Here is a 22,760-nt window from a genome sequence, read left to right on the forward strand (position 1 = left end):
AATTATTAAGATTGTACAGATGGATAGATTTTGAATGTTACCCCTTAAAATGGAGACTACACCTAGTACCCGTGAAGCATTGACAAACATTAACCGTATATTTGCTCACAAAGGGAAGCTCAATATATTGTAAAAGGAAGAAATGGTAGAGACTTCATTTTCTGACCACAATACAGTTAGAGATTAGCAACATTTACTAATAAAGACCCTCCAAACGAAAACAGCACAGCAACAAAATACTACATATGCAAAACTTTCTCAGAATCAAATCTTGGGTCAAAGCAGAAATCAAAACCCCAAACAGAAACTATCTAGAAAATAGTAATAGAAATATTACTGTGGTGGAAGCTGTTTGCTGCCTTTCTAAAGTCCATTCTCCTCTCTCTTTTTACTAACAGAACATTGATTTTGTTGCATGCTGATGACCAGCTAAAGTACCCTATTTTCCAATCTCCCTTGCGGCTGGGGGTGGCCATATGATTAAGTTCTCACTAATAAGATATAAGGGATTATTGGTAGGTGGGGATTCCAGGAAAGCTCTTTAAAAAGGTTGAGTCACTTGGCCTAAGCCTTTGGGCTGTGTGATGCTGGATCAGCTGCCTTGTAATCATAAGGGGTCTCATATATGTTAAAGACAGATGAGTGGAAAGATAGAATGGGTGCTCCTTATCCCGGGGTCCCTTTCAGTCCTAGACTTCCTATCTCTGGGGAAAAGTTCCTGTCTTAAGCTGCTATGTGGGGAGTCTGTTAGTAGGAACTGACATAATTTTTAGGTGACATAGTTACAAACCACAATTTATGTGATTAAAGAATGAAAATAAACAAGTAAAGCATCCAAGTCAAGGAGTTAGAAATAGAACAACAAAATAAAGGAAAGTGGAAGGAAATAATAAAAATCAAACTAGAACTCAGTAAAGTTGAAAATTAAAGAAAAAAATGCTTGATAAATCCAGGAACTAGTTCTTTTTTTTTTTTTTTTTTTTTTTTTTTTTTTTTTTGAGACGGAGTCTTGCTCTTTCCCCCAGGCTGGAGTGCAGTGGCGTGATCTTGGCTCACTGCAAGCTCCGCCTCCTGGGTTCATGCCATTCTCCTGCCTCAGCCTCCCGAGTAGCTGGGACTACAGGCGCCCGCCAACACGCCTGGCCAATTTTTCGTATTTTTTAGTAGAGACGGGGTTTCACTGTGTTAGCCAGGATGGTCTCGATCTCCTGACCTTGTGATCCGCCCACCTCGGCCTCCCAAAGTGCTGGGATTACAGGCTTGAGCCACCGCGCCCGGCCTAGGAACTAGTTCTTTAGGGAAACAATTTTAAAAATACATACACATATATATTCTACCAGTGTAATCAAGAAATAGAAGAAAACACAACATTAGATAACAGATGATTTATCCTACCCAAATTCTGCAAATAAATTTGAAAATTGGATGGAATAGATGATTTTCTTGGAAAATGTCCTAGTTGATTGACTCTATAATAGAAAGAAAACTCAAAAAGTCTCTCAAAAGTGGAAAAAAAAAAGACAGCTGTTATTTGTGACCAGTTGCTACTGTTCTTCCTGGAGTCCCTTTGCCATTGCGGTTTTGCAAAGTGTTAGAAGTGAGTTTCTGGTGGGGAACCTCGGAGTGTGAGGCAGGGTGAGCATCCTGCTTGGTGAGCTGTCTGCAGTCACCTGACAAGGTTGGCCACACACCAGAAAGGCGACGGCAACTATTCTTGGCATCAGGACCCATCACAAAATACAGAGCCCTGAGTGTTCTTCATTTTTTAAATAGCATTTTCCGCATAATATGCTACTGAACTTTTTTGCTAAGAAGAAAAGATTGAAAATGATTTATAATCATTTAATTTCACTGTCAGTCTCACAAACAACTGATTCCTCATGGTAAAAATGTTGGAAACATTATATTCAAATGGTAGCGTTAAAGATTTTGCAGCAAGATTGTGCGTAAAAAAGGCTGAAAGTGTTTTGAGAGGAAAATGAACTGCAGAGTAACAAAGAAAAATGGTGAGCGTCAGAATTCCTTAGCTCTTAATTATTTTCATGGAAAAGTACCTAGTTCTCAAATGCTGGTAACTGAAACATCCTATTGGTTAAAAATAAACAGCATAAAGTTTCAGGAAACCAACTAAACTTAAAAAAAAAAAAAAAAAAAAAAAGGCAACCAGAACAGCCCAAAACAGAATAACAAAGTCAGAATGATGAAGCTATGCCCAAAGTGTCAGGTCATTACACAGCTTGTCTGCCCTCAGGCCAGGGTTCAAACCCAGTGGTGACAAACTCAGTGGCCACGTGGGCTGAAGGGCATCCAGAAAGTCCTGCTGGGTCACCAGAGGGATGCCCTTCAGCATTTGGTTCTGAGGTGTCTTTGCTGTTTAAAATGTCTTGTTTTCTTTGAACTTTGAAGTTTCCCCTTCCTAATTATTTCAGTCTTCATTTAAACAGATGTAATTCTAACCTAATGTCCTCTTTTTACCCCATCTCTCCCTGGTAGCTGGAACAGTGAATCATGGAGCTGTATTTCGGTGAATATCAACATGTGCAGCAGGAATATGGGGTCCATCTGAGACTCGCAAGTGATGATACCCAAAAATCGAGGAGTTCCCAGAACTCCAAGGCAGGTTCCTACGGTGTCAGTATTCGGGTCCAGGGAATTGATGGTCACCCCTACATTGTCCTGAATAACACGGAACGGTGCCTAGCAGGCACATCGTTTTCTGAAAATGGGCCACCCTTTCCACCTCCAGTGATAAATAACCTGCCTCTACATTCCAGCAATGGTTCTGTGCTAAAGGAGAACAGTGAAGAACTGCAGCTTCCAGAAAACCCATACGCCCAGCCTAGCCCAATAAGAAACCTGAAACAGCCCCCGCTCCATGAGGGCAAGAATGGAGTTCTAGATGGCAAAGATGGGTCTGTGAAGCCATCTCACGTGCTGAACTTTCAGAGGCATCCAGAGCTTTTGCAGCCCTATGACCCTGAAAAGAATGAGTTGAGCTTACAAAATCACCAGCCTTCTGAGAGTAATTGGCTAAAAACGTTGACAGAAGAAGGCATCGACAATAAGAAGCCTTGGACTTGGCTTCCCAAACCTAGCAATTCCCAGCCTACCAGTCCCTCCTTGGAAGACCTGGCCAAATCTGGTGTGACAGCTATTCGTTTATGCAGCTCCGTGGTCATAGAGGACCCCAAAAAGCAGACCTCAGTGTGTGTAAACGTTCAGAGCTGCACCAAGGAGAGGGTGGAAGAGGAGGCCCTTTCCACTAGCGGGAGGCCCCTGACTGCTCACAGCCCACATGCCCACCCTGAAACCAAGAAAACCAGGCCAGATGTTCTTCCCTTCCGGCGACAGGATTCAGCGGGACCCGTCCTGGATGGAGCTCGGTCCCGGAGGTCCTCCTCGTCATCCGCGACTCCCACGTCAGCCAACTCTTTGTACAGGTTTTTACTGGATGATCAGGAATGTGCCATCCATGCCGACAACGTCAATCGTCATGAAAACAGAAGGTATATTCCCTTCCTGCCGGGAACTGGACGGGATATTGATACAGGATCGATTCCTGGTGTGGATCAGTTAATTGAAAAGTTTGATCAGAAACCTGGGCTTCAGAGAAGAGGAAGGTCTGGGAAGCGAAACAGAATTAATCCGGATGACAGGAAAAGATCCAGAAGCGTGGATAGCGCCTTTCCTTTTGGCCTCCAGGGGAACTCGGAGTATCTCACTGAATTCAGCAGGAACTTGGGCAAGTCGAGCGAACACCTGCTCCGGCCTTCCCAGGTGTGCCCGCAGCGGCCGCGGTCCCAGGAGCGCCGCGGGAAGCAGAGCGGGGGCCGCACCTTTGCAAAGCTGCGGGGAGCAGCGCACGGGGCTGCGTGCGCCCACCCCAGGCCTCCCCGGCCGAACAGAGACGGGAACGTTCTGGAAACCAGAGGCAGTCAGGAAAGCACAGCGATCCGCGCGCCCTCCCTTGGTGCACAGAGTAAAGAGGAGGAGGAGGTGAAAACAGCCACCGCTACGCTCATGTTGCAGAACCCGGCAGCAGCAACTTCGCCTGATTCTGCTGCCGAGAAAACTTCCGTGAAAACATTTCCTTCGGCCTCACGTACTCCGGTAACACTAGTGCGATTCCTGTTTTTTTTTTTTGTTTTTTTTTTCTCTGCCTTCTAAATAATCTAATGATGTACTCATGCTGCAGGAGGCCATAGGGATTACACATCCTCAATCTTGTATCAGGAATCGCACAGCTGATCTGTTTCAGGATCCAGTTGTGTCCTACTCACGGTGTCCTACTGCCAATTGTATGGTTTTCTGGGTTCTTTGAAGTTCAGCTGGATTCCCATTGTGGCCTCTCTGTAAAGTAACTTGGCAGACGCTACAGAGAGGCTGAGTTGTTCTGTCTGTGTATGCATGAAATCTGAAAGTATGCAGAATTTGTTTCTACACAGAGGCTGAATGGTTAGGTTTGTGTAGATATATTAATTTTCCTCATAAAATTGAGTGACTGGGTTAATTTCTAGCCTGAAAAATTAGGTTAATTTTCATTTAGGTCAATTGTCAAGTGATAGAATCTAAGTGGCACATTTAGTGTTTTGATAGTAATAAAAAATAATGATCTTGATAAAATGGTAAAAAAAAGAAAGTAGCTAAGTGCTAGGCACTGTTTGTTATATATTACAGGATTGCACCAACCCTGTGCAGGTAGTACCTATTAACCTCAATTTACAGGTGAGAAGATTGAGGTGAGGAGAAGTTAAGTAACTTCTCCAAGATTATGAAGCTGCTAAACGTTGTAACTGGCTCTGAGAAGGATGCTCACTGGAGGAACTGTCTGGTGTTTGGCAGCCTCTGGGAACTTCGTCCTCGTGGTCTAACAACAGGCCTTATGTTCCAGGCCACCCCGGATCTCTTAAAGGGCCAGCAGGAGCTCACTCAGCAAACCAGTGAGGAGACAGCTAAGCAGATTCTCTACCATTACCTCAAAGAAGGGTCAGTGATTTTCCCTCTGGAAGAGCAAAGTATTGTTGTTTCTGGTGGGACTCTTAGTTTCTTTTTCCAAGGGCTTAATGGTTACCTTCCTCTCTTGCCCTGTGCCAGCCATTGGAGGGTTAAAACTCAATGGCTGGGGTTTTCCTGACGGCATTTGTCTTGTGTGGTGTGGGATGGGGGCTTTGGGAGGGGTGTGTAGGAAAGGACACCATACTTTAAAAATTAAAGTGAATCCATTTTAAAAATGACCCTTTACTATTTCAAAAGCCAATTCAAAGATAGGAAGAGTGTTACTCTTCAGGTTTGAATGGAGTCCGCCGTCACGTTGAGTTCTTCCACGCAATGTGGTAGTCCTTTAGAAGTTACAAATAAAAACACCTCCCCTCCCCAGAGTCAACACTGGCCAAGAGCCCCTGCTTCCATTATTTTTAAAGCATGTGTGAGTCATTTAAAAGCAGTGCTTTCCATGCTTATCTTGGTGTTTGAGGTGGAATAATCAGGGTTTCAGCCCTTACTTAGGTACTAACTGTGCTGGAACTCGAGCAAGGAATTTGAAGTTTCTGTTTCAGTTCTCTCATCAGATATGATTAAGAGGAAGGAAAAAAAAAAAAAGCCTTACAGCCTACATGACTGAAAACCAGCCACTTGGCAAATCCTCATTGGTATCAAAATACTGTATATTTTTGTATTGTGCCTTACAATTATTTGTCAGTTTTAGAGCTAACAACATAGTAAGGCTCAAAATAGAAGACAGGGGATCTTTTGAAAAGAAAAAAAAAAAGTAACCCAAAAGATTAATCTAGCTAAGAACTGGTTATTAGTATCTCCCTGTGGAAGACTTTACCATGTTAAGATTAAGGTAGAAGAAATTTTGACTTTTAAAATTCATTTTTTTTTTTTATTTTTTGAGACAGAGTCTCACTCTTGTCATCCAGGCTGGAATGCGGTGGCATGATCTTGGCTCACTGCAACCCCCACCTCCCAAATTCAAGAGATTCTCCTGCCTCAGCTACCTGAGTAGCTGAGACTATAGGTGTGCGCCACCATGTCTGGCTAATTTTTGTATTTTTAGTAGAGACATGGTTTCACCATATTGGCAAGGATAATCTCAAACTCCTGACCTCAAGTGATCCACCAGCATCTGCCTCCCAAAGTGCTGAGATGACAGACGTGAGCCACCGCACCCAGCCAAAATTCATTAAATTCTTTTATGCATGTATTTTTTGGCAGATGATTTATTGAGACATTGGTAAGAAAGACTTCAGTGCGAGGTGCCTGTTGAAGGAAGTTTATTTTAAATCTTTTTCTTCTAATTGCTGAGGGTGTGGTAGAAGTTAATAAGACTTAGTATCTCAGTGTTAGCTGTGAAAGCCCAGACAAAGGGCTGCCAAGTTGACAATCTCGGCTTAGGGGTTTTATTTTTTTAAACATAGGTTAAACAAATTAAGATCATTGTAGATCATTCTTAGTGTAAGATTTAGATGTACAGCATGTTTGTGTGTGTGAGAGAGATATACACATACCCACTTCAAAGAAAAGGAGAATTCCTTTTGGAATGGACACGAGCATTTGAATCAAACAACAAATTACTAAATGTTCACTAGATGTCTTCTCCAAGCTTACTGAGGATGTGTTTATGTCCCTCTCACATATTTGGAAGTGGGAACCCTGTCCCAAATTGAGTGGTAACACATAATTTATTTGAAAAAAAAAAAGACACCATCCATCCTACTCTCTCACTGAGTTTGTCTGAGGCTTTAATTAATTCACAGCTCCTGCAAATTATCTCCTTAAAGGACCTGTTGTGTGTGTGTCATGACGTGTAAATTGTTCTGAGACCAGTAGTTGTGTCCCTCATTGTTTTCTCTGCTGTCTCTTTTTCAGAAGCACTGATAATGACGATGCTACTAAGAGGAAAGTCTACTTGGTCTTTGAGAAAATCCAGACCTTAAAGTCTCGAGCAGCTGGGAGTGCCCAAGGAAATAACCAAGTACGTGGACGTTTTGTGTTTTGTAGAGTGCACTTAGCACGGAATGTGGTAAACAACTTGCTGTTTCTTCAGTCTGTATGTTTGTTTATAGCAGGAAGTGGGAAGTTGCCTGAGTAGTGAGGAGTACTCCTCGTGTTTTAAATGTTGCAGCAACATTTTATTGAGACAGAGTCTCTGTCTGTCACCCAGGCTGGAGTGCAGTGGTGTGATCTTGGCTCACTGCAACCTCTGCCTCCTGAGCTCAAGCCATCCTCCTACCTCAGCCTCCCAAGCAGCTGGAACTACAGGCATGTGCCACCACACCTGGCTAATTTTTGTGTTTTTAGTAGGGTGAGGGTTTCACCATGTTGCTCAGGCTGGTCTTGAAGTTCTGGGCTTAAGCAGTCCACTCACGTTGGCCTCCCAAAGTGCTAGGATTACAGGCGTAAGCCACCATGCTTGGCCTTACCCAGCCTTTTTTCCAGAAAAGTTTAAAGATATTTTATTTAAGGCCGGGCGCGGTGGCTCACGCTTCTAATCCCAGCACTTTGGGAGGCCGAGGCGGGCGGATCACGAGGTCAGGAGATCGAGACCACGGTGAAACCCTGTCTCTACTAAAAATAGAAAAAATTAGCCGGGCGTGGTGGCGGGCGCCTGTAGTCCCAGCTACTCGGAGAGGCTGAGGCAGGAGAATGGCATGAACCCGGGAGGTGGAGCTTGCAGTGAGCCGAGACTGCGCCACTGCACTCCAGCCTGGGCGACAGAGCGAGACTCCGTCTCAAAAAAAAAAGATATTTTATTTAAAAATACATAGACTATAACAGGATGATAAAAACAGATGGCGAGATTTAGAAGGGGAAAATAAGAATAGGAAGACTAGCATTGTCGTAGGCAAACACGGAAGGTAAGCGTGAACAGGCTTGGACCCAAGCTCTGCAGCTTCAGGTGTGAAAGAGAATGGGACTAGAGACTGGTGACACTGACCAGCTGTGGTGCAGGGGACAGGAAGAAGCCCAGTGGTGCCAAGTTAGTTTTTAAATAACTGCCTGTCTGATTGATTGTGCTGAATTTGAGTGGGGACATAGAGATTTTTTTGGTTAAGGAAGGAGCCCTCTCACGTTTGATAAACAACTACCCTATGTCAGACACACCTGGTGCCCTGGAAGGAAGCCGCTCGTAAGAGAGTACAGCTAAACACTTGTTCCCCAATCCTCCGCCGTGTATGGAACTCATTTCTTCCTTGTCCATCTTCCTTTCCCCTCCCAGGGGAATTCTGCATGGGAAGGAAAGAGGATACTTGGAGGCAGGTAACAGGAAACTTGTCTGTAGCTTCTTTCTAACTTGGGAAACGTGCATATAGGGGATAATTTTAGGCATCAACCTACCATCTTTACTACTTGTTATTCCCCCAGCACTCAGCTAACCCATGCTGCTCTGGCCTCAAATAGAACAATGCCATACACACACATACGCACTTTCCACTGGGGAATCTTTACACTATACTCCTTGCATATACATAGCCTTGAGGAACTCTACATAGTTCTTAAAGTCAGTCCAGTATTTTTTTGCTAAAACTCTGAAGTCCAAAGTATTAACACGATTCTTGTTTTTTTGTATACCTGCATACAGGCTATGCAGAGAGTGCAGGTTGGAATCTCACTGGCTGTTATAGAGCAATATAAAGGGTCTTGAACACAGGGGCTTTGGGTATAACTTAGCAAACAGATGAGTCTTCAACAAATATCCTTTTTATATTGTTTTATTGGGGTATAACTTTTATAAAGTAAATTACACAAATTGTATCCGTACAGTTCATTGAATTTTTAACATAGCTTTGCATCCATGCAAATACTGAGATCAAGATGGAGAACACTCCCATCACCCAGGTTTCCTGGGTTTCTTCCCACATCAGTTACACCCCGTTCTTCTGGAGGTAATCATATCCTGACTTCTATCACCTAGAGTCGTTTTGCCTTTCTTGACTTTTATATAAAGTTTCACAATATGTATTCTTGTGTGTCTAGCTGCATTTTCTCAACGTTATATCATCAAGATTCATTAGTGTTGCATGTACCGGTTTTTTTTTTTTTTGTATTGAAATGTAGTTTTCCATTGTATCTGTGTGACATAGTGTATATTCTTGGTGTACATTCCTGGTTTGGGGCTATTAGGAATAAAGCTACTGTGAACATTATTGTACTTGTTTGGGGAGGGGAGTCAACACATTCACTCATTTCTCTTGAGAATATACCTAGAAGTAAAATTGCCGAGTTGTAAGTTAGGCATGTGTTTAACTTGTAAAGCATACCTGTTTGTTCTTAGAGTGAGTGCAGTCTTTGGCCTTGATGTTGAGATTGTCCTTGTGGGTCACAGACTAGGGGTGAACAGCCTGAACTGGGTAAGTCAGGGTAGCCCTTCTAGGGAGAATGACACTAATGGTGCCTCAAGAGATCATAGAATTATTTGTGAGAAGAAGGGAAGCTGGGGTGTTCTAGGTTAAGTGAATAGCACAGACAAATATAAAGAGGCATGGGTTTGCCATGTTGAGAGGGAATTCAGTGTAGTGGGAACACAGAGCCAGGATGGGCTGAGGAAGAGCCTTGCAGCAAGGACCTTGGAAGTTAGAAGTTATGTAAGAAGTTTCCATTTCGGGCTGGAAAGGGGGTGGGTTACCATTGTTGGATTTTAAACAGATGTGAATACCATTGTGTTTGTGAAAGTTTATTCCTTTTGTGGCTTTTGGAGAGAGGTGAGATTAGAGGAAGAGAGACCAATAAAAAGCTAATGCCTGTCTAGGTGTGGTCCCTCACACCTGTAACCCCAGCACTTTGGGAGGCTGTGGAGGGAGGGTTTCTTGAGGCCAAGAGTTTGTGACCAGCCTGGGCAATGTAGTGAGACCCTGTCTCTAGAAAAATTTAAAAAATTAGCCAGGTGAGGTGGCACATGCCTGTAGCCCCAGCTACTCAGGAAGCTGAGGCAGAAGTCACTTGAGACCGGGAGGTGGAGGCTGCAGTGAGCTGTGATTGTGCCACTGTACTCCAGCCTGGGTGACAGAATGAGACATTGTCTCTTAAAAACAACAAGAAAAGAAGCTGCCAAATCAAGAGATGATGACAAAATGAACCAAGACTCTTAGACTTCAGCTTCCTACTACAGCTCCATGACTGTTTAATTGCCACGTTTTCCTACTCCTCTTCCCTCCCTCTTAGGTTTGGAATCTGATTACTTGCTGGCAAAGGTTTTAGAGTTTTATCTTTGCGGTGTCCGTTAAGTGATTAGGAGAGAATGTAAGAACCCTCTCCCTTAGGGACGGAGACCATATTGGAAAACAGCAAAGCCGGTAGAGATTTTGTATGGGAAAGAACAATGTATAATTTCCCTCATTGGGTTGGATTTCTGTTTCTAAAATGGATTGTTATTTTGCCTAAGAAAATTGGAAGTTGTGTGTTTGTGTTTCTAATCGTCTTCACAGGAGTAGGTAGGGAAGTACCTCATTCCAAGTTTATCACACACAACTTGCACCTGGATTCAGGGATGTGTGCGCCAAGATGCCGCCGTTTCTAGCTTTGATTCCTACTTTTATTTCTTCCCCTCAGCTATTTGTAGTTTTCTAACCACTTTACTGTAGGATTTTAGCCAAATCCTTTTGAGAGAATCATTGTGTTATTTTCATGGAAGAAGAAGAAGAAAAAAAAAGATCCATTAATATTCATACTCAGATCAGAGAGATAATATTTCGTAATAGACTCTCTTCAATCAGGTCCCTCTTCATTATGGAAGTATAACATCTAAAAGGAGAAAGCCAATTTAGCTAACATACACTTCTTTACTACTTGCATACAGGCTATGCAGAGAGGGATGGAATCTCACTGGCGGTGATTGAGCAATAATCTCTAGTGTAATGTAGATTACACTGTAACAAATATATGTATAAAGGGTCTTGGGAACACAGAGGCAGGGGCTTTGGGTATAACTTAGCAGACAGATAAGTCTTCAACAAATATCTGTTTTTATATTGTTTTACTGGGGTATAACTTAAGTAAATTACACAAATTCTATCTATACAGTTCATTGAATTTTTAACATAGGTTTGCTTCCGTGCAAATACCATCTAGATCAAGATACAAAACACTCCCATCACCCAGCTTTCCTGGGTTTCCTGTGTTCCTTCCCCATAAATTGTACGCGCTCCTTCTGGGGTTGATCATATCCTGACTTCTATCACCTAGAGTAGTTTTGCCTTTCTTGAATTTTACATAAATAAAATTTTACAATATGTATTATAATAAGTATTCTCGTGTGTCCGGCTTCATTTCCTCAACATTATATCAGCAAGATTCATTAATATTGCATATACTGGTAGCTATTTTATATTGAAATGTAGTTTTCTGTTGTTATCATTCAACATAGTGTATACTCTTAGTGGTCATTTCTGTTATTTGGCTTTTAGGTATAATGCCACACTGAATATTACTGTCTTGTTCTTTTTTTTTGTAAACACACTCATTTCTCTTGAGAATGTATCTAAGAGTATAATTTCTGGGTTGTAAATTAGGTGTACTTTTAACTCTTAAATGTTGCCAAATGATTTTACACAGTGATTGAAACAATTTACACTCCTGGTGGCGCAGCGTGCCGGTGCCAGTGGCTGTATCCTTTGTAATACTTAGACTCTCTTCCATTACTTTGGTCTACTTGACTCTCTTTGCACTGCTGTCATACAGTTTAAATCTGCAACTTCAATAAGCCTTCAGATCTGGTAGCTTTATTCTTCTCCGAGATTGTCTTAGCTATTCTAGGTCTTTTGCCTTTCCATATAAACTTTTATCAGCTTGTCAGTTTCCACCAAGAAAAGCCTCTAGGAATTTTGATTGGGGATTATACCGAATGCATAGATAAATTTGGTGGAACTGACGTCTTAATGTTATTGGTGATGTTATTTGTGAACATGAACTTTGTCCCCACTTGTTTATGTCTTTAGCATCTCTCAGCAGTGTTCCGTCATTTTCGTTAGAGAGGTCTCACACATCTTTCATTTAGATGTAGTCCTTTTCCAGTGCTGTTCGTTCCTTTCTGGACTTCTGTGTTTCCATCTCGGACTGGTTTCCTTCAGCCTGGGGAACTATTTTTTTAATATCCTGTAGTACTTTTCGGGGGCAATGTTGGAGAATAGCTGTCATTCACTCTCAGTTTTGAGGAACTCTAGTGTGGCAAGTATTGTTTTGCTTCATGAATTTAAAGACATTATTCGTCTTTTGACCTCAGGTGGCTCCATTGGAAAGCCAGCCATCATTCTTAGTGTTATTCTCTTGAAAGTGATGTGTCTTTTCCCTCTGGGTGCTTTTAATATTTTATCTTTATTGTCAATTGTTAGATTTTGACTATGACGTGCGTAAGAGTGGTTTTTCTTTTATTTATTTTTCTTGGGGTTCACTGAGCTCTCGACTTGATAGGTTCGTCAGATTTGAAAAATTCTTGGCTATTATTTATTTGAATATTGCTTCTTTCACATTCTGTCTCTCCCAGCTCTTCTCAGACTCCAATTACATGTATCTTAGAAATTTTGATGGTATTCCTCATATCTCTTGTGCTCTATTCTCTCTCTTTTCGTGTGTGTGTGTGTGTGTGTGTGTGTGTGTGTGCATGTGTATGTACGTATGTATATTTGGGGCATCAGATATCTGCATATTTTCTATTGACCTTTCAAATTCACTAGTCTTGTTTTCTGGCTACGTCAATCTTACTTTTAGACTTTTAAGATGTTTTTAAAAGAATGTTTTTCTTCGTCCTACTTTTAAAGAATGATTCTTTTAAGAACTTTTCTTTGGCCAGGTGCAGTGGTTTATGCCTGTAATGCTGGCAGTTTGGGAGGCTGAGGTGGGAGGATTGTTTGAGGCCAGGAGTTTGAGACCAGCCTGGGCAACATAGTGAGATCCCATCTCTACAAAAACTGTATTTAAAAATTGCCAGGGATGGTGGCTGGTGCTTGTAGTCATAACTGCTCAGGAGGCTGAGGTAGGAGGATCACTTGAGCTTAGAAGTTTGAGATTACAGTGAGCTGTGATCCAGTGAGTTCTTAACTTTCAGATATTGTGTACTGCTGTTTTAGAATGTCTACTTGGTTATATTTTTATGGAATCTATCTCTGGAACTTGATTTAAAAAAAATCCCTTTGTTGGGCCAGGCACGGTGGTTCATTCCTGTAATCCCAGCACTTTGGGTGGCCAAGGTGGGTGGATCACCTGAGATCAGGAGTTCCAGACCATCCTGGCCAACATGGTGAAACCCTGTCTCTACTAAAAATACAAAATTAGCCCGGTGTGATGGTACGCATCTGTAACCCCAGCTATTTGGGAGGCTGAGGCAGGAGAATTGTTTGAACCCAGAAGGTAGAGGTTGCAGTGAGCCAAGATCTGGCCATTGCACTCCAGCCTGGGTGACAGAGCAAGACTCTGTCTCAAAAGAAAAAAAACCAAAAACCCTTTGTCCGTAATTGTTTCTATTTTAAAAATGTTAGTTATAGTTAATTTGAAGTCCTTATCTGTTAACTTTAACATTTGGGTCATCTCTATGTCTGTTGTCTATTTTATTTAGTTGTTGGTTAGTTCTTCCTACTTCTTTGCATGTCTAAGGATTTTTTTTTTTTTAATTGTTTGCTAGACCGAGTGGGTGGTGAGTTATAGACGTTCTGGAATGTGTTATCTCCCCCTGAAGAATGTTAAGTTTTGTTTTGACAGACAGTGAAATTACTTACAGATTGCCTTGATTCTATATGGTTGGTTGTTCTAGGCATTATTAGGGAGCGTCTATTTAAGTTTTTGCTCTTACGCCTGAGACATCACCCATGTTCCTTTCTTGGATTTCAAATGAAAGCCAGAATGTCCACCAAGGTTTCTCTATTTTGGTCAAGTTGGAACCCTAGTGTCTCCCTAGCATTGGGCAACCTGTGAAGTTTCTGTTGGGTTCTTTGCCTCCTAATAGCTCTTCTCTGCAGTCCTCTTGAACTCTTGCTCTTCTCATATACAGCTTAGGATATCATCCAAGAATCCAGGGAGTATTTATTGTAAGTTCTTGGAACTTCTTCTGTGGACCTCTCTCCTCTCTCATACCCTGACCTTGAAATCCCTGTTGCTTACCATCTCTAAACTCTAATCTCTGTTTCTTTATCAGTGGGTTGCCCCTCTCTGGACACTTTTCTCACTTAAATTAACAAATCTTATTTTTCAGAATAGTTTTAGGTTCTCAGCAAAATTGAGTGGAAAGTGCAGACAGTTCCCGTTTACTGTCCTGTCCCCACATATGCCCTCCACCACTGTTAGCATCCTACAGCATGGAGCACACCTCTCACAATCAGGGGACCTACACTGGCACATCATTATCACCCAAAGAAGTCCATAGTTTACATTAGTGTTCACTCTTGGTGTTGCACAATCTACAGGCTTCTGACAAATGAACAGTGACATGTATGTATCATTTAGTATCATACAGAATAGTTTCACTGCCCTAAAAATCCTGTGTGTTCTGCCTGTTTGTTACTTTCTCTCCCCTAACCTCTGGCAACCCATAATCTTTTTCTGGTTTCCATGGTTTTATTTTTTCTGGAGTGTTCTGTAGTTGGAATCACACAGTATATCACCTTTTCAGTTTGGCTCATTTCCCTTAGTAATGTGCGTTTTTTCCCATGCGTTTTGATGGATTGGTAGTTCATTTCATTTTAGGATTATTAATATTCCATTGTCTGATATACCACAATTTATCCATTCACTTTTGAGGGCATCTTGATTGCTTCCAAGTTTTGTCAGTTATGAATAAGGCTGCTATAAACGTTCATGTACAGGTTTTTGTGTGGACATGAGACTTCAGCTAATTTGGGTAAACACCCAGAGGGCAGCTGCTGGGTTGTATGGTAAGAGCATGTTTAGTTTTGTAGGAAACAACCATACCATTTTCTAAATTATCTGTATCATGTTGCGTTCCCACAAGCAAAGAATGAGTTTCTGTTACTCCACATCCTTGCCTCCATTTGGTGTTGCCAGTGTTTTGAATTTTGGCCGTTCTAATTCGTATATAGTGGTATCTCGTTGGTTTGTCTGTTTGTTTTTTGAGATGGAGTCTTGCCCTGTCACCCAGTCTGGAGTGCAGTAGCATGATCTTGGCTCACTGCAACCTCCACTTCATGGGTTCAAGTGATTCTTCTGCCTCAGCCTCCTGAGTAGCTGGGACTACAGACGTGTGGCACCATGCCCGGCTAATTTTTGTATTTTTAGTAGAGACGGAGTTTCACCACGTTGGCCAGGCTGGTCTCGAACTCCTGACCTCAGGTGATCCATCTGCCTCGGCCTCCCAAAGTGCTGGGATTACTGCATGAGGCACCCCACCCGGCCTCATGGTTGTTTTAATTTGCAATTTCCTAGTGACATTGTCTGTGCTTATAAAATTTTACTGTGCTGTGGTTTGGAAATGGAGTCACGGAGAACCCAGGGTGAACGTGGGGCTACCTCCTGTGTTTTCCTTTGTAAGGATCATAACTCTGTGTTGCTTGCTTTTCCGTGCCTGCCAACAATTGTTTTATATATTTTTGTCTAGCTTTCATAGTTTTTGCTGGGAGGGTAAATCTGATATTTGCTCCTCTATCATGGCAAAACCAGATTTCTAACAATCGTTTACTGAGATTTGATTAAATTTATGAGACGCATTGGGTTTCGTAGATACAGAGGTGCATAAAAGCTGGTCCCTGCCCCACAAAAGTTCCTAATCTCCTGATGTAGTGATTCTCAAACCGCTCTTAAGAAACCCTGAAGCGAAACTGAGTTCTGCCATTAGAGTAGAAACAATGAATGTCTTTACTTACAAAAGATTTTGTTGCTGATTTTTTGCTAACCATTGATTTCCCTGCTCTGGAATATAGAATTTATTATGGAGAGGCTTTGTAAGTTTTATTATCCTAAATCTAATGCATTACTATTTTATAATATTCTGCAGAATACATTACGGACGTCTAACAAATATGCCACCTATGCAAGTTTTAGTCATATTGGACTAGTGTTGAGATACCTGATGAAACAATACCTGTGATTGGTAAATGCTGTAGAATAAAGTTCACTGGAGTCCCAAGGGGGGGCAGTAACATTAACTCTGTCCACCAAGTCAGGGAAGGTTCCCCGAAGGGGTTGGTGTTTGAGTTGGGTCTTAAAATGTTTAGTGGTGTGCCTCATTTGTTACTGCACTGATTATATTTGGAGGGGGAAGATAATTAAAATAAAGCACCCTGAGCATTTAAAGTAGTACATCTTTGCAATTAATTATAGGCTTCTAATTCCACATCTGAAGTCAAAGATCTATTGGAACAGAAAAGCAAGCTGACCACAGAAGTGGCTGAACTTCAGAGACAGCTTCAACTGGAAGTCAAGGTATCTGGTTTTTCCTTTATGTTATTTTTTCCATTTCTGTCTTGGTTGATAAAGAATATTTTACATGCACTGGGATGCCCAGAGTGAAAGCCAATTTTTTTTTCCCCCAAAAGAAACATTCCTCTAATCACTGAGTAAATTCCTGTGTATTTGGCTGCTGCTGTGCAAACTATTTTTTTTTTAATGTAACCAAAGCCTATAGAGTCTGTTTGCTTGGACAGAGTAAAAGAAACCCTGTTGGATTTAGGCAGGCCAGTGGGAAACTAAATCTGTATAAAACGTCTGAACTAAATCATAGAAATAGCAGAATGAGGTTTGGCTGTGTTTGTGTTTTCTTTTACAAGTATTACAGTTCATTAAATATACATATTTGATGTTCTTTCTAGTTAAGAACTCCCGTGCCTTAATTATATAGTTCGATTAAGTTGTTTAATAATGTAAATTCAAGGATATGGAGTCTGCTTGTTGAGAAGTAGGCTTCTGTGGTGTTATGTTAATGTACAGTGGAGGTACTTTAAAATCACACTGATTCCTGTTAGAATCAACAGAACATCAAAGAAGAGAGAGAGAGGATGAGAGCAAACCTAGAAGAGCTCCGAAGCCAACACCACAAAAAGGTGGAGGAGAACTCCACATTGCAGCAACGACTGGAAGAAAGTGAAGGGGAGCTCCGGAAGAATCTGGAGGAGTAAGTTCTGGGCTGAGAGCTTGTTGCCCTTCCCAGGTTCTCTATGACGTGTAGCTAGAACCTTTCTGTCCATTTAATACTACCCAGCCTTCCAAATATTTATAAAGGCAGCTGACTTTTCCTTTTCTTCCTCTTATCTTTGTAAAATTATGAAGCTGGCGACACATGTAGACTGATAAACAAAAAGGTTAGTAATTCTTAACATTCTTTGTGCACCTTGAAGTATGCGTTACAAAGTTTCAGTCCTTAAAGTGGACCTCCTAGCAGGTAAGTGGGAAGCAGGCAGCACTGAGTGCTAATATTGAAAGACAGAGTTCAACGAGCCTGGGCCCACCTTCTAAAAAGCATGCGTCACGTGGCCTCCGTGAGCTCTCAGCCTGTGCATTTTATCCTGGATGGTGCTGGTGTTTGCGATGGGTGCTTATACCTTCCCTCAGTCTACAGAGAAGGAAAGTTAGGTCCAAGATGCCCCTGCCATTATGTTGTATTAAAATCTGTGGCAAAGGAATCGAAAACCAAGGTCTGAGAATACACAGTGCTATGACGTCCTGTGGACACGACAGAAGCCTTAAGCGGAAAGTCAAGTGGGAATGAAATCTAGGGGGAAGTTCAAGAAAAAGAGGACATTATATAATAAAAGCATTTGCTTGTCCTTGCAGTTTTGACGGTGGCGTTTTGCGTTTAAAACAATCATAGAGGCTAATTGCAGAAAAGAGTTTAGTAAGAAAAAAATCAGAAAATATAGGATATAGTAAAAGCTTTACAAAATAAAAAGGTGTAGTTGTGAGTTTGGTTCAGGGCAGAGTTTTGTAAACTTTTTTTTTCATCAGGTGGTGATTATTTTAGGGTTTGTGGGTCATACAGTCTGTTGCACACACTCAGCTCTGCCATTGTATTGTGAAATGAAGTGGCTACTCGTAAATGAATGAGCATGACCATGTTCCAGTGAAACTTTACAATAACAGGCAGTGGGCTGAACTGGCCCACAGTCCATAATTTGCCAACTCTCCTGGTCTAGAACACTGGGATAGTAGACAGTGGAAGGATGGGGTGGCTTTAGTGGGAAATTTTTCTTTTTCATTTCTTTATCTTCTACATCCAAATTCTAGTACCCTACCATCTCCTTTTGGGGAGAAAACGTCTCCGTATAACCATACCCACTTTGTTGGTTTGAGTTCTCATTTATCCTCCTGTGAGCAATTAGACCATAGCCTAAGTTCTTCTCAGGCGCCTTTTCAGGTTGGTGATCACATGCTCAGTGCAGAACAGAGAATGGGGAGGCTCCTTGGGTCCTTAGAGACTTGTGTAACCCTCTGAAGATCAGAAATCAGACTGGATGGAAATAAGCAGAGCCCAGGAGAGCCTGTCTAATGGGCCTACTTCCCTGCCAGGCTATTCCAGGTGAAGATGGAACGGGAGCAGCATCAGACTGAGATCAGGGATCTCCAGGACCAGCTCTCAGAAATGCACGACGAACTGGATAGTGCAAAGCGATCGGAGGACAGGGAGAAGGGAGCTCTGATTGAGGTAAGCGGGGCTATGGGCTGCCTGGAAAGTTGCAGTGGCCGGGGTTTGTACACTGCAAGTCACTTTCTGATGTACACACCTGCTCCACCTGTGCTCTTATGATCTGTAGTCAGTGGAAGTGCTTGACTCTCTCCTCTCAGCTTGGCATTTGCTAATTATTATGGGTTTTTATTATGTATTCTCTCTTCTCTAAATTAGATTATTATCTTGTTGAGGTATTAGATACACATGTATGAAATTATTAGGAAGCAAGAATGTTGGTTTTGAATATCTACATTTTTGGGAGAGGGAATAAGTGTAATTGAGGGTCAGAAAAAGACAGGACTTTTAACTCTGCGCCCATTTAGGTGTTTGATGTTTGCTGTAACATTTTCATCACCTGTATTCCAGCATAGTTTTGGAACCTACTTCTTTATAAGTGTGGTTTGTAGGAATAGCCCAACAAAGAGATGATAAACAATTTAGAACAAAGCCAAAAAAAATTTAAAGTCAAAACATAAAGGTACTTTGTTAATATTTAATTTTCTACTTCCTTCCTCTTTGGGCTTAGGTGTTTTCTCTCTCCCTTACTTGGGGCTAGAAGTTTCTGGCTCTGAAGTCCCTGGAACACTCTTTAAGTCTCAGTTGTCTCCTGTTCTGTCACTCCTTTCCTCCTCCAGTTTTGCAGTAATTCCCCAGGAGAGATTTTTAGGTCCTACTTTTTAGAACTTAGCCTTTCTTCACCCGGTGACCTGGCAGGAGCTCAGAGATGAGTGACTCTGGTCTCCCAGCCCAGGAGTTCTCATGAATCCATTTTTCACATAGGCAGAGGAGGGTGATTGCCTCTTCTCCACATATGACCATCTCTCTGTCCCTATTCAGACCTTTTCTCCTGAGAAGCCCTCAGCATTGTTCCTTACCAACTGGGATTCCTCTTTTTATCAAATGATTCCTTAAAAACCACCACATTCTTGGTATAATACGGCTTCTCATGGTGCTGTTTTCTCTCAGGGCTCAGAGTTATGAAGACAAGAAGATATATGTATTTATCACTGAAAAAATACTGAAACAACATAAAACGAAAATTTAAAAAACGGGGAGGGGGGACGTACACATACTTTCCTAATACCTAAGCAGCCATTTTTATTTCAGTAATCTCTGTTTGCCTCTCTATCTATTGATAGGTTTCATCCACCCACGTATATATAAGGACAAGCATAATGTCCCTACAGTTTTGATACCTGCTTTTAAAAGTTAAGATATCAAAATTGTTCTTTCTTATTATACTTTATGCTCTTTGTATTTCATTTTTAAGAAGATAAACCACAATATATTTAACCATTCTCCTACATTTTTTTTCCCTCTTTTGTAATTATGAAACAAAGATTGTGGGGAACATTTTTTACATTTATCCTTTTACTACTTTAAAAATTGTTTCTAAGTGTAAGTTTCCAGAAATGATGTCACTGAACAATTTATGGCTTTCAATAAAAGTGTAGCTTCATGATCAAATTTAAATAGAAGACAAAACATTGTCATATTCTTGATTCCTTGTGTGGACATTTTATTGGTTCTAAAAGGGAAAGATGTTATGTTAGCTCTTGGGAAGTCTCTGAAGTTGCTGATTTTCCCCAATAACTGACAGCTGTCACTGTGAGTTGCCCCCTGATATCCCCTGTCCTTTTAGTTTCTCTATTTTAGCTCACTTGACCTTGCACATATTTTGTATCTTTCTTCTGCTAGCCAGCTAATTCAAGAGCAGTCACCTTTGCTTCTTTCCCCATTTCACATCTAGCACAGTGCCAAGCAACAGAGCAAATGAATAAATACTTTTTCGTATTTAAATTACTTGAAAAATGTCACCATTTTTTTTTTCTACTGACAAATTTTTTATTTTAAAATTATGTTTTACTAAATAGAGGCAAAATAAAACTTTACAAAATATTTATAAAATACAAATACTCATGAAGGAAATACCTCTGTATACTACACCACCCAAGTTTTTTTCAAAAATGGAATTACCATTATCTTTCTTTTTTTTTTTTTTTTTTATTATACTTTAGGGTTTTAGGGTACATGTGCACAATGTGCAGGTTTGTTACATATGTATCCATGTGCCATGTTGATTTCCTGCACCCATTAACTCGTCGTTTAGCATTAGGTGTATCTCCTAATGCTGTCCCTCCCCCCTCCGCCCACCCCACAACAGTCCCCGGAGTGTGATGTTCCCCTTCCTGTGTCCATGAGTTCTCATTGTTCAATTCCCACCTATGAGTGAGAACATGCGGTGTTTGGTTTTTTGTCCTTGCGATAGTTTACTGAGAATGATGTTTTCCAGTTTCATCCATGTCCCTACAAAGGACACGAACTCATCATTTTTTATGGCTGCATAGTATTCCATGGTGTATATGTGCCACATTTTCTTAATCCAGTCTATCGTTGTTGGACATTTGGGTTGGTTCCAACTCTTTGCTATTGTGAATAGTGCCGCAATAAACATACGTGTGCATGTGTCTTTATAGCAGCATGATTTAAAGTCCTTTGGGTATATACCCAGTAATGGGATGGCTGGGTCAAATGGTATTTCTAGTTCGAGATCCCTGAGGAATCGCCACACTGACTTCCACAATGGTTAAACTAGTTTACAGTCCCACCAACAGTGTAAAAGTGTTCCTATTTCTCCACATCCTCTCCAGCACCTATTGTTTCCTGATTTTTTAATGATGGCCATTCTAACTGGTGTGAGATGGTATCTCACTGTGGTTTTGATTTGCATTTCTCTGATGGCCAGTGATGATGAGCATTTCTTCATGTGTTTTTTGGCTGCATAAATGTCTTCTTTTGAGAAGTGTCTGTTCATGTCCTCTGCCCACTTTTTGATGGGGTTGTTTGTTTTTTTCTTGTAAATTTGTTTGAGTTCATTGTAGATTCTGGATATTAGCCCTTTGTCAGATGAGTAGGTTGCAAAAATTTTCTCCCATTCTGTAGGTTGCCTGTTCACTCTGATGATAGTTTCTTTTGCTGTGCAGAAGCTCTTTAGTTTAATGAGATCCCATTTGTCGATTTTGGCTTTTGTTGCCATTGCTTTTGGTGTTTTAGACATGAAGTCCTTGCCCACGCCTATGTCCTGAATGGTATTGCCTAGGTTTTTTTGTAGGATTTTAATGGTTTTAGGTCTAACATATAAGTCTTTAATCCATCTTGAATTAATTTTTGTATAAGGTGTAAGGAAGGGATCCAGTTTCAGCTTTCTACATATGGCTAGCCAGTTTTCCCAGCACCATTTATTAAATAGGGAATCCTTTCCCCATTTCTTGTTTTTGTCAGGTTTGTCAAAGATCAGATAGTTGTAGCTATGCGGCGTCATTTCTGAGGGCTCTGTTCTGTTCCATTGATCTATGTCTCTGTTGTGGTACCAGTACCATGCTGTTTTGGTTACTGTAGCCTTGTAGTATAGTTTAAAGTCAGGTAGCGTGATGCCTCCAGCTTTGTTCTTTTGGCTTAGGATTGACTTGGCGATGCGGGCTCTTTTTTGGTTCCATATGAACTTGAAAGTAGTTTTTTCCAATTCTGTGAAGAAAGTCATTGGTAGCTTGATGGGGATGGCATTGAATCTATAAATGACCTTGGGAAGTATGGCCATTTTCACGATATTGATTCTTCCAACCCATGAGCATGGAATGTTCTTCCATTTGTTTGTATCCTCTTTTATTTCATTGAGCAGTGGTTTGTAGTTCTCCTTGAAGAGGTCCTTCACATCTCTTGTAAGTTGGATTCCCAGGTATTTTATTCTCTTTGAAGCAATTGTGAATGGGAGTTCACTCATGATTTGGCTCTCTGTTTGTCTGTTATTGGTGTACAAGAATGCTTGTGATTTTTGTACATTAATTTTGTATCCTGAGACTTTGCTGAAGTTGCTAATCAGCTTAAGGAGATTTTGGGCTGAGACAATGGGGTTTTCTAGATATACAATCATGTCATCTGCAAACAGGGACAATTTGACTTCCTCTTTTCCTAGTTGAATACCCTTTATTTCCTTCTCCTGCCTGATTGCTCTGGCCAGAACTTCCAGCACTATGTTGAATAGGAGCGGTGAGAGAGGGCATCCCTGTCTTGTGCCAGTTTTCAGAGGGAATGCTTCCAGTTTTTGCCCATTCAGTATGATATTGGCTGTGGGTTTGTCATAGATAGCTCTTATTAT

The 22,760-nt window shown here is 41.2% G+C and overlaps 1 protein-coding gene across 2 annotated transcripts in view; it reads left to right on the top strand.

Annotated features, from left to right (window-relative positions):
- The first annotated feature begins 2,492 nt into the window (after positions 1–2,492).
- Positions 2,493–22,760, top strand: part of CGNL1 (cingulin like 1) — a 127,189-nt gene continuing 106,921 nt past the window's right edge. The window contains exons 1-6 of one of the 2 annotated variants that reach the window (XM_032175058.2): positions 2,493–4,110; positions 4,892–4,986; positions 6,871–6,976; positions 16,264–16,365; positions 16,905–17,053; positions 18,445–18,580. In XM_032175058.2, the coding sequence (XP_032030949.1) occupies positions 2,509–4,110; positions 4,892–4,986; positions 6,871–6,976; positions 16,264–16,365; positions 16,905–17,053; positions 18,445–18,580 (2,190 nt within the window). In that variant the 5' untranslated portion in view covers positions 2,493–2,508. The remainder of the gene's footprint in view (positions 4,111–4,891; positions 4,987–6,870; positions 6,977–16,263; positions 16,366–16,904; positions 17,054–18,444; positions 18,581–22,760) is intronic. The other variant, XM_032175057.2, reaches the window with a different exon arrangement.

The sequence above is a fragment of the Hylobates moloch genome, unplaced genomic scaffold (genome assembly GCF_009828535.3).
Source record: "Hylobates moloch isolate HMO894 unplaced genomic scaffold, HMol_V3 SCAFFOLD_14, whole genome shotgun sequence".
Lineage (NCBI taxonomy): Eukaryota > Metazoa > Chordata > Mammalia > Primates > Hylobatidae > Hylobates > Hylobates moloch.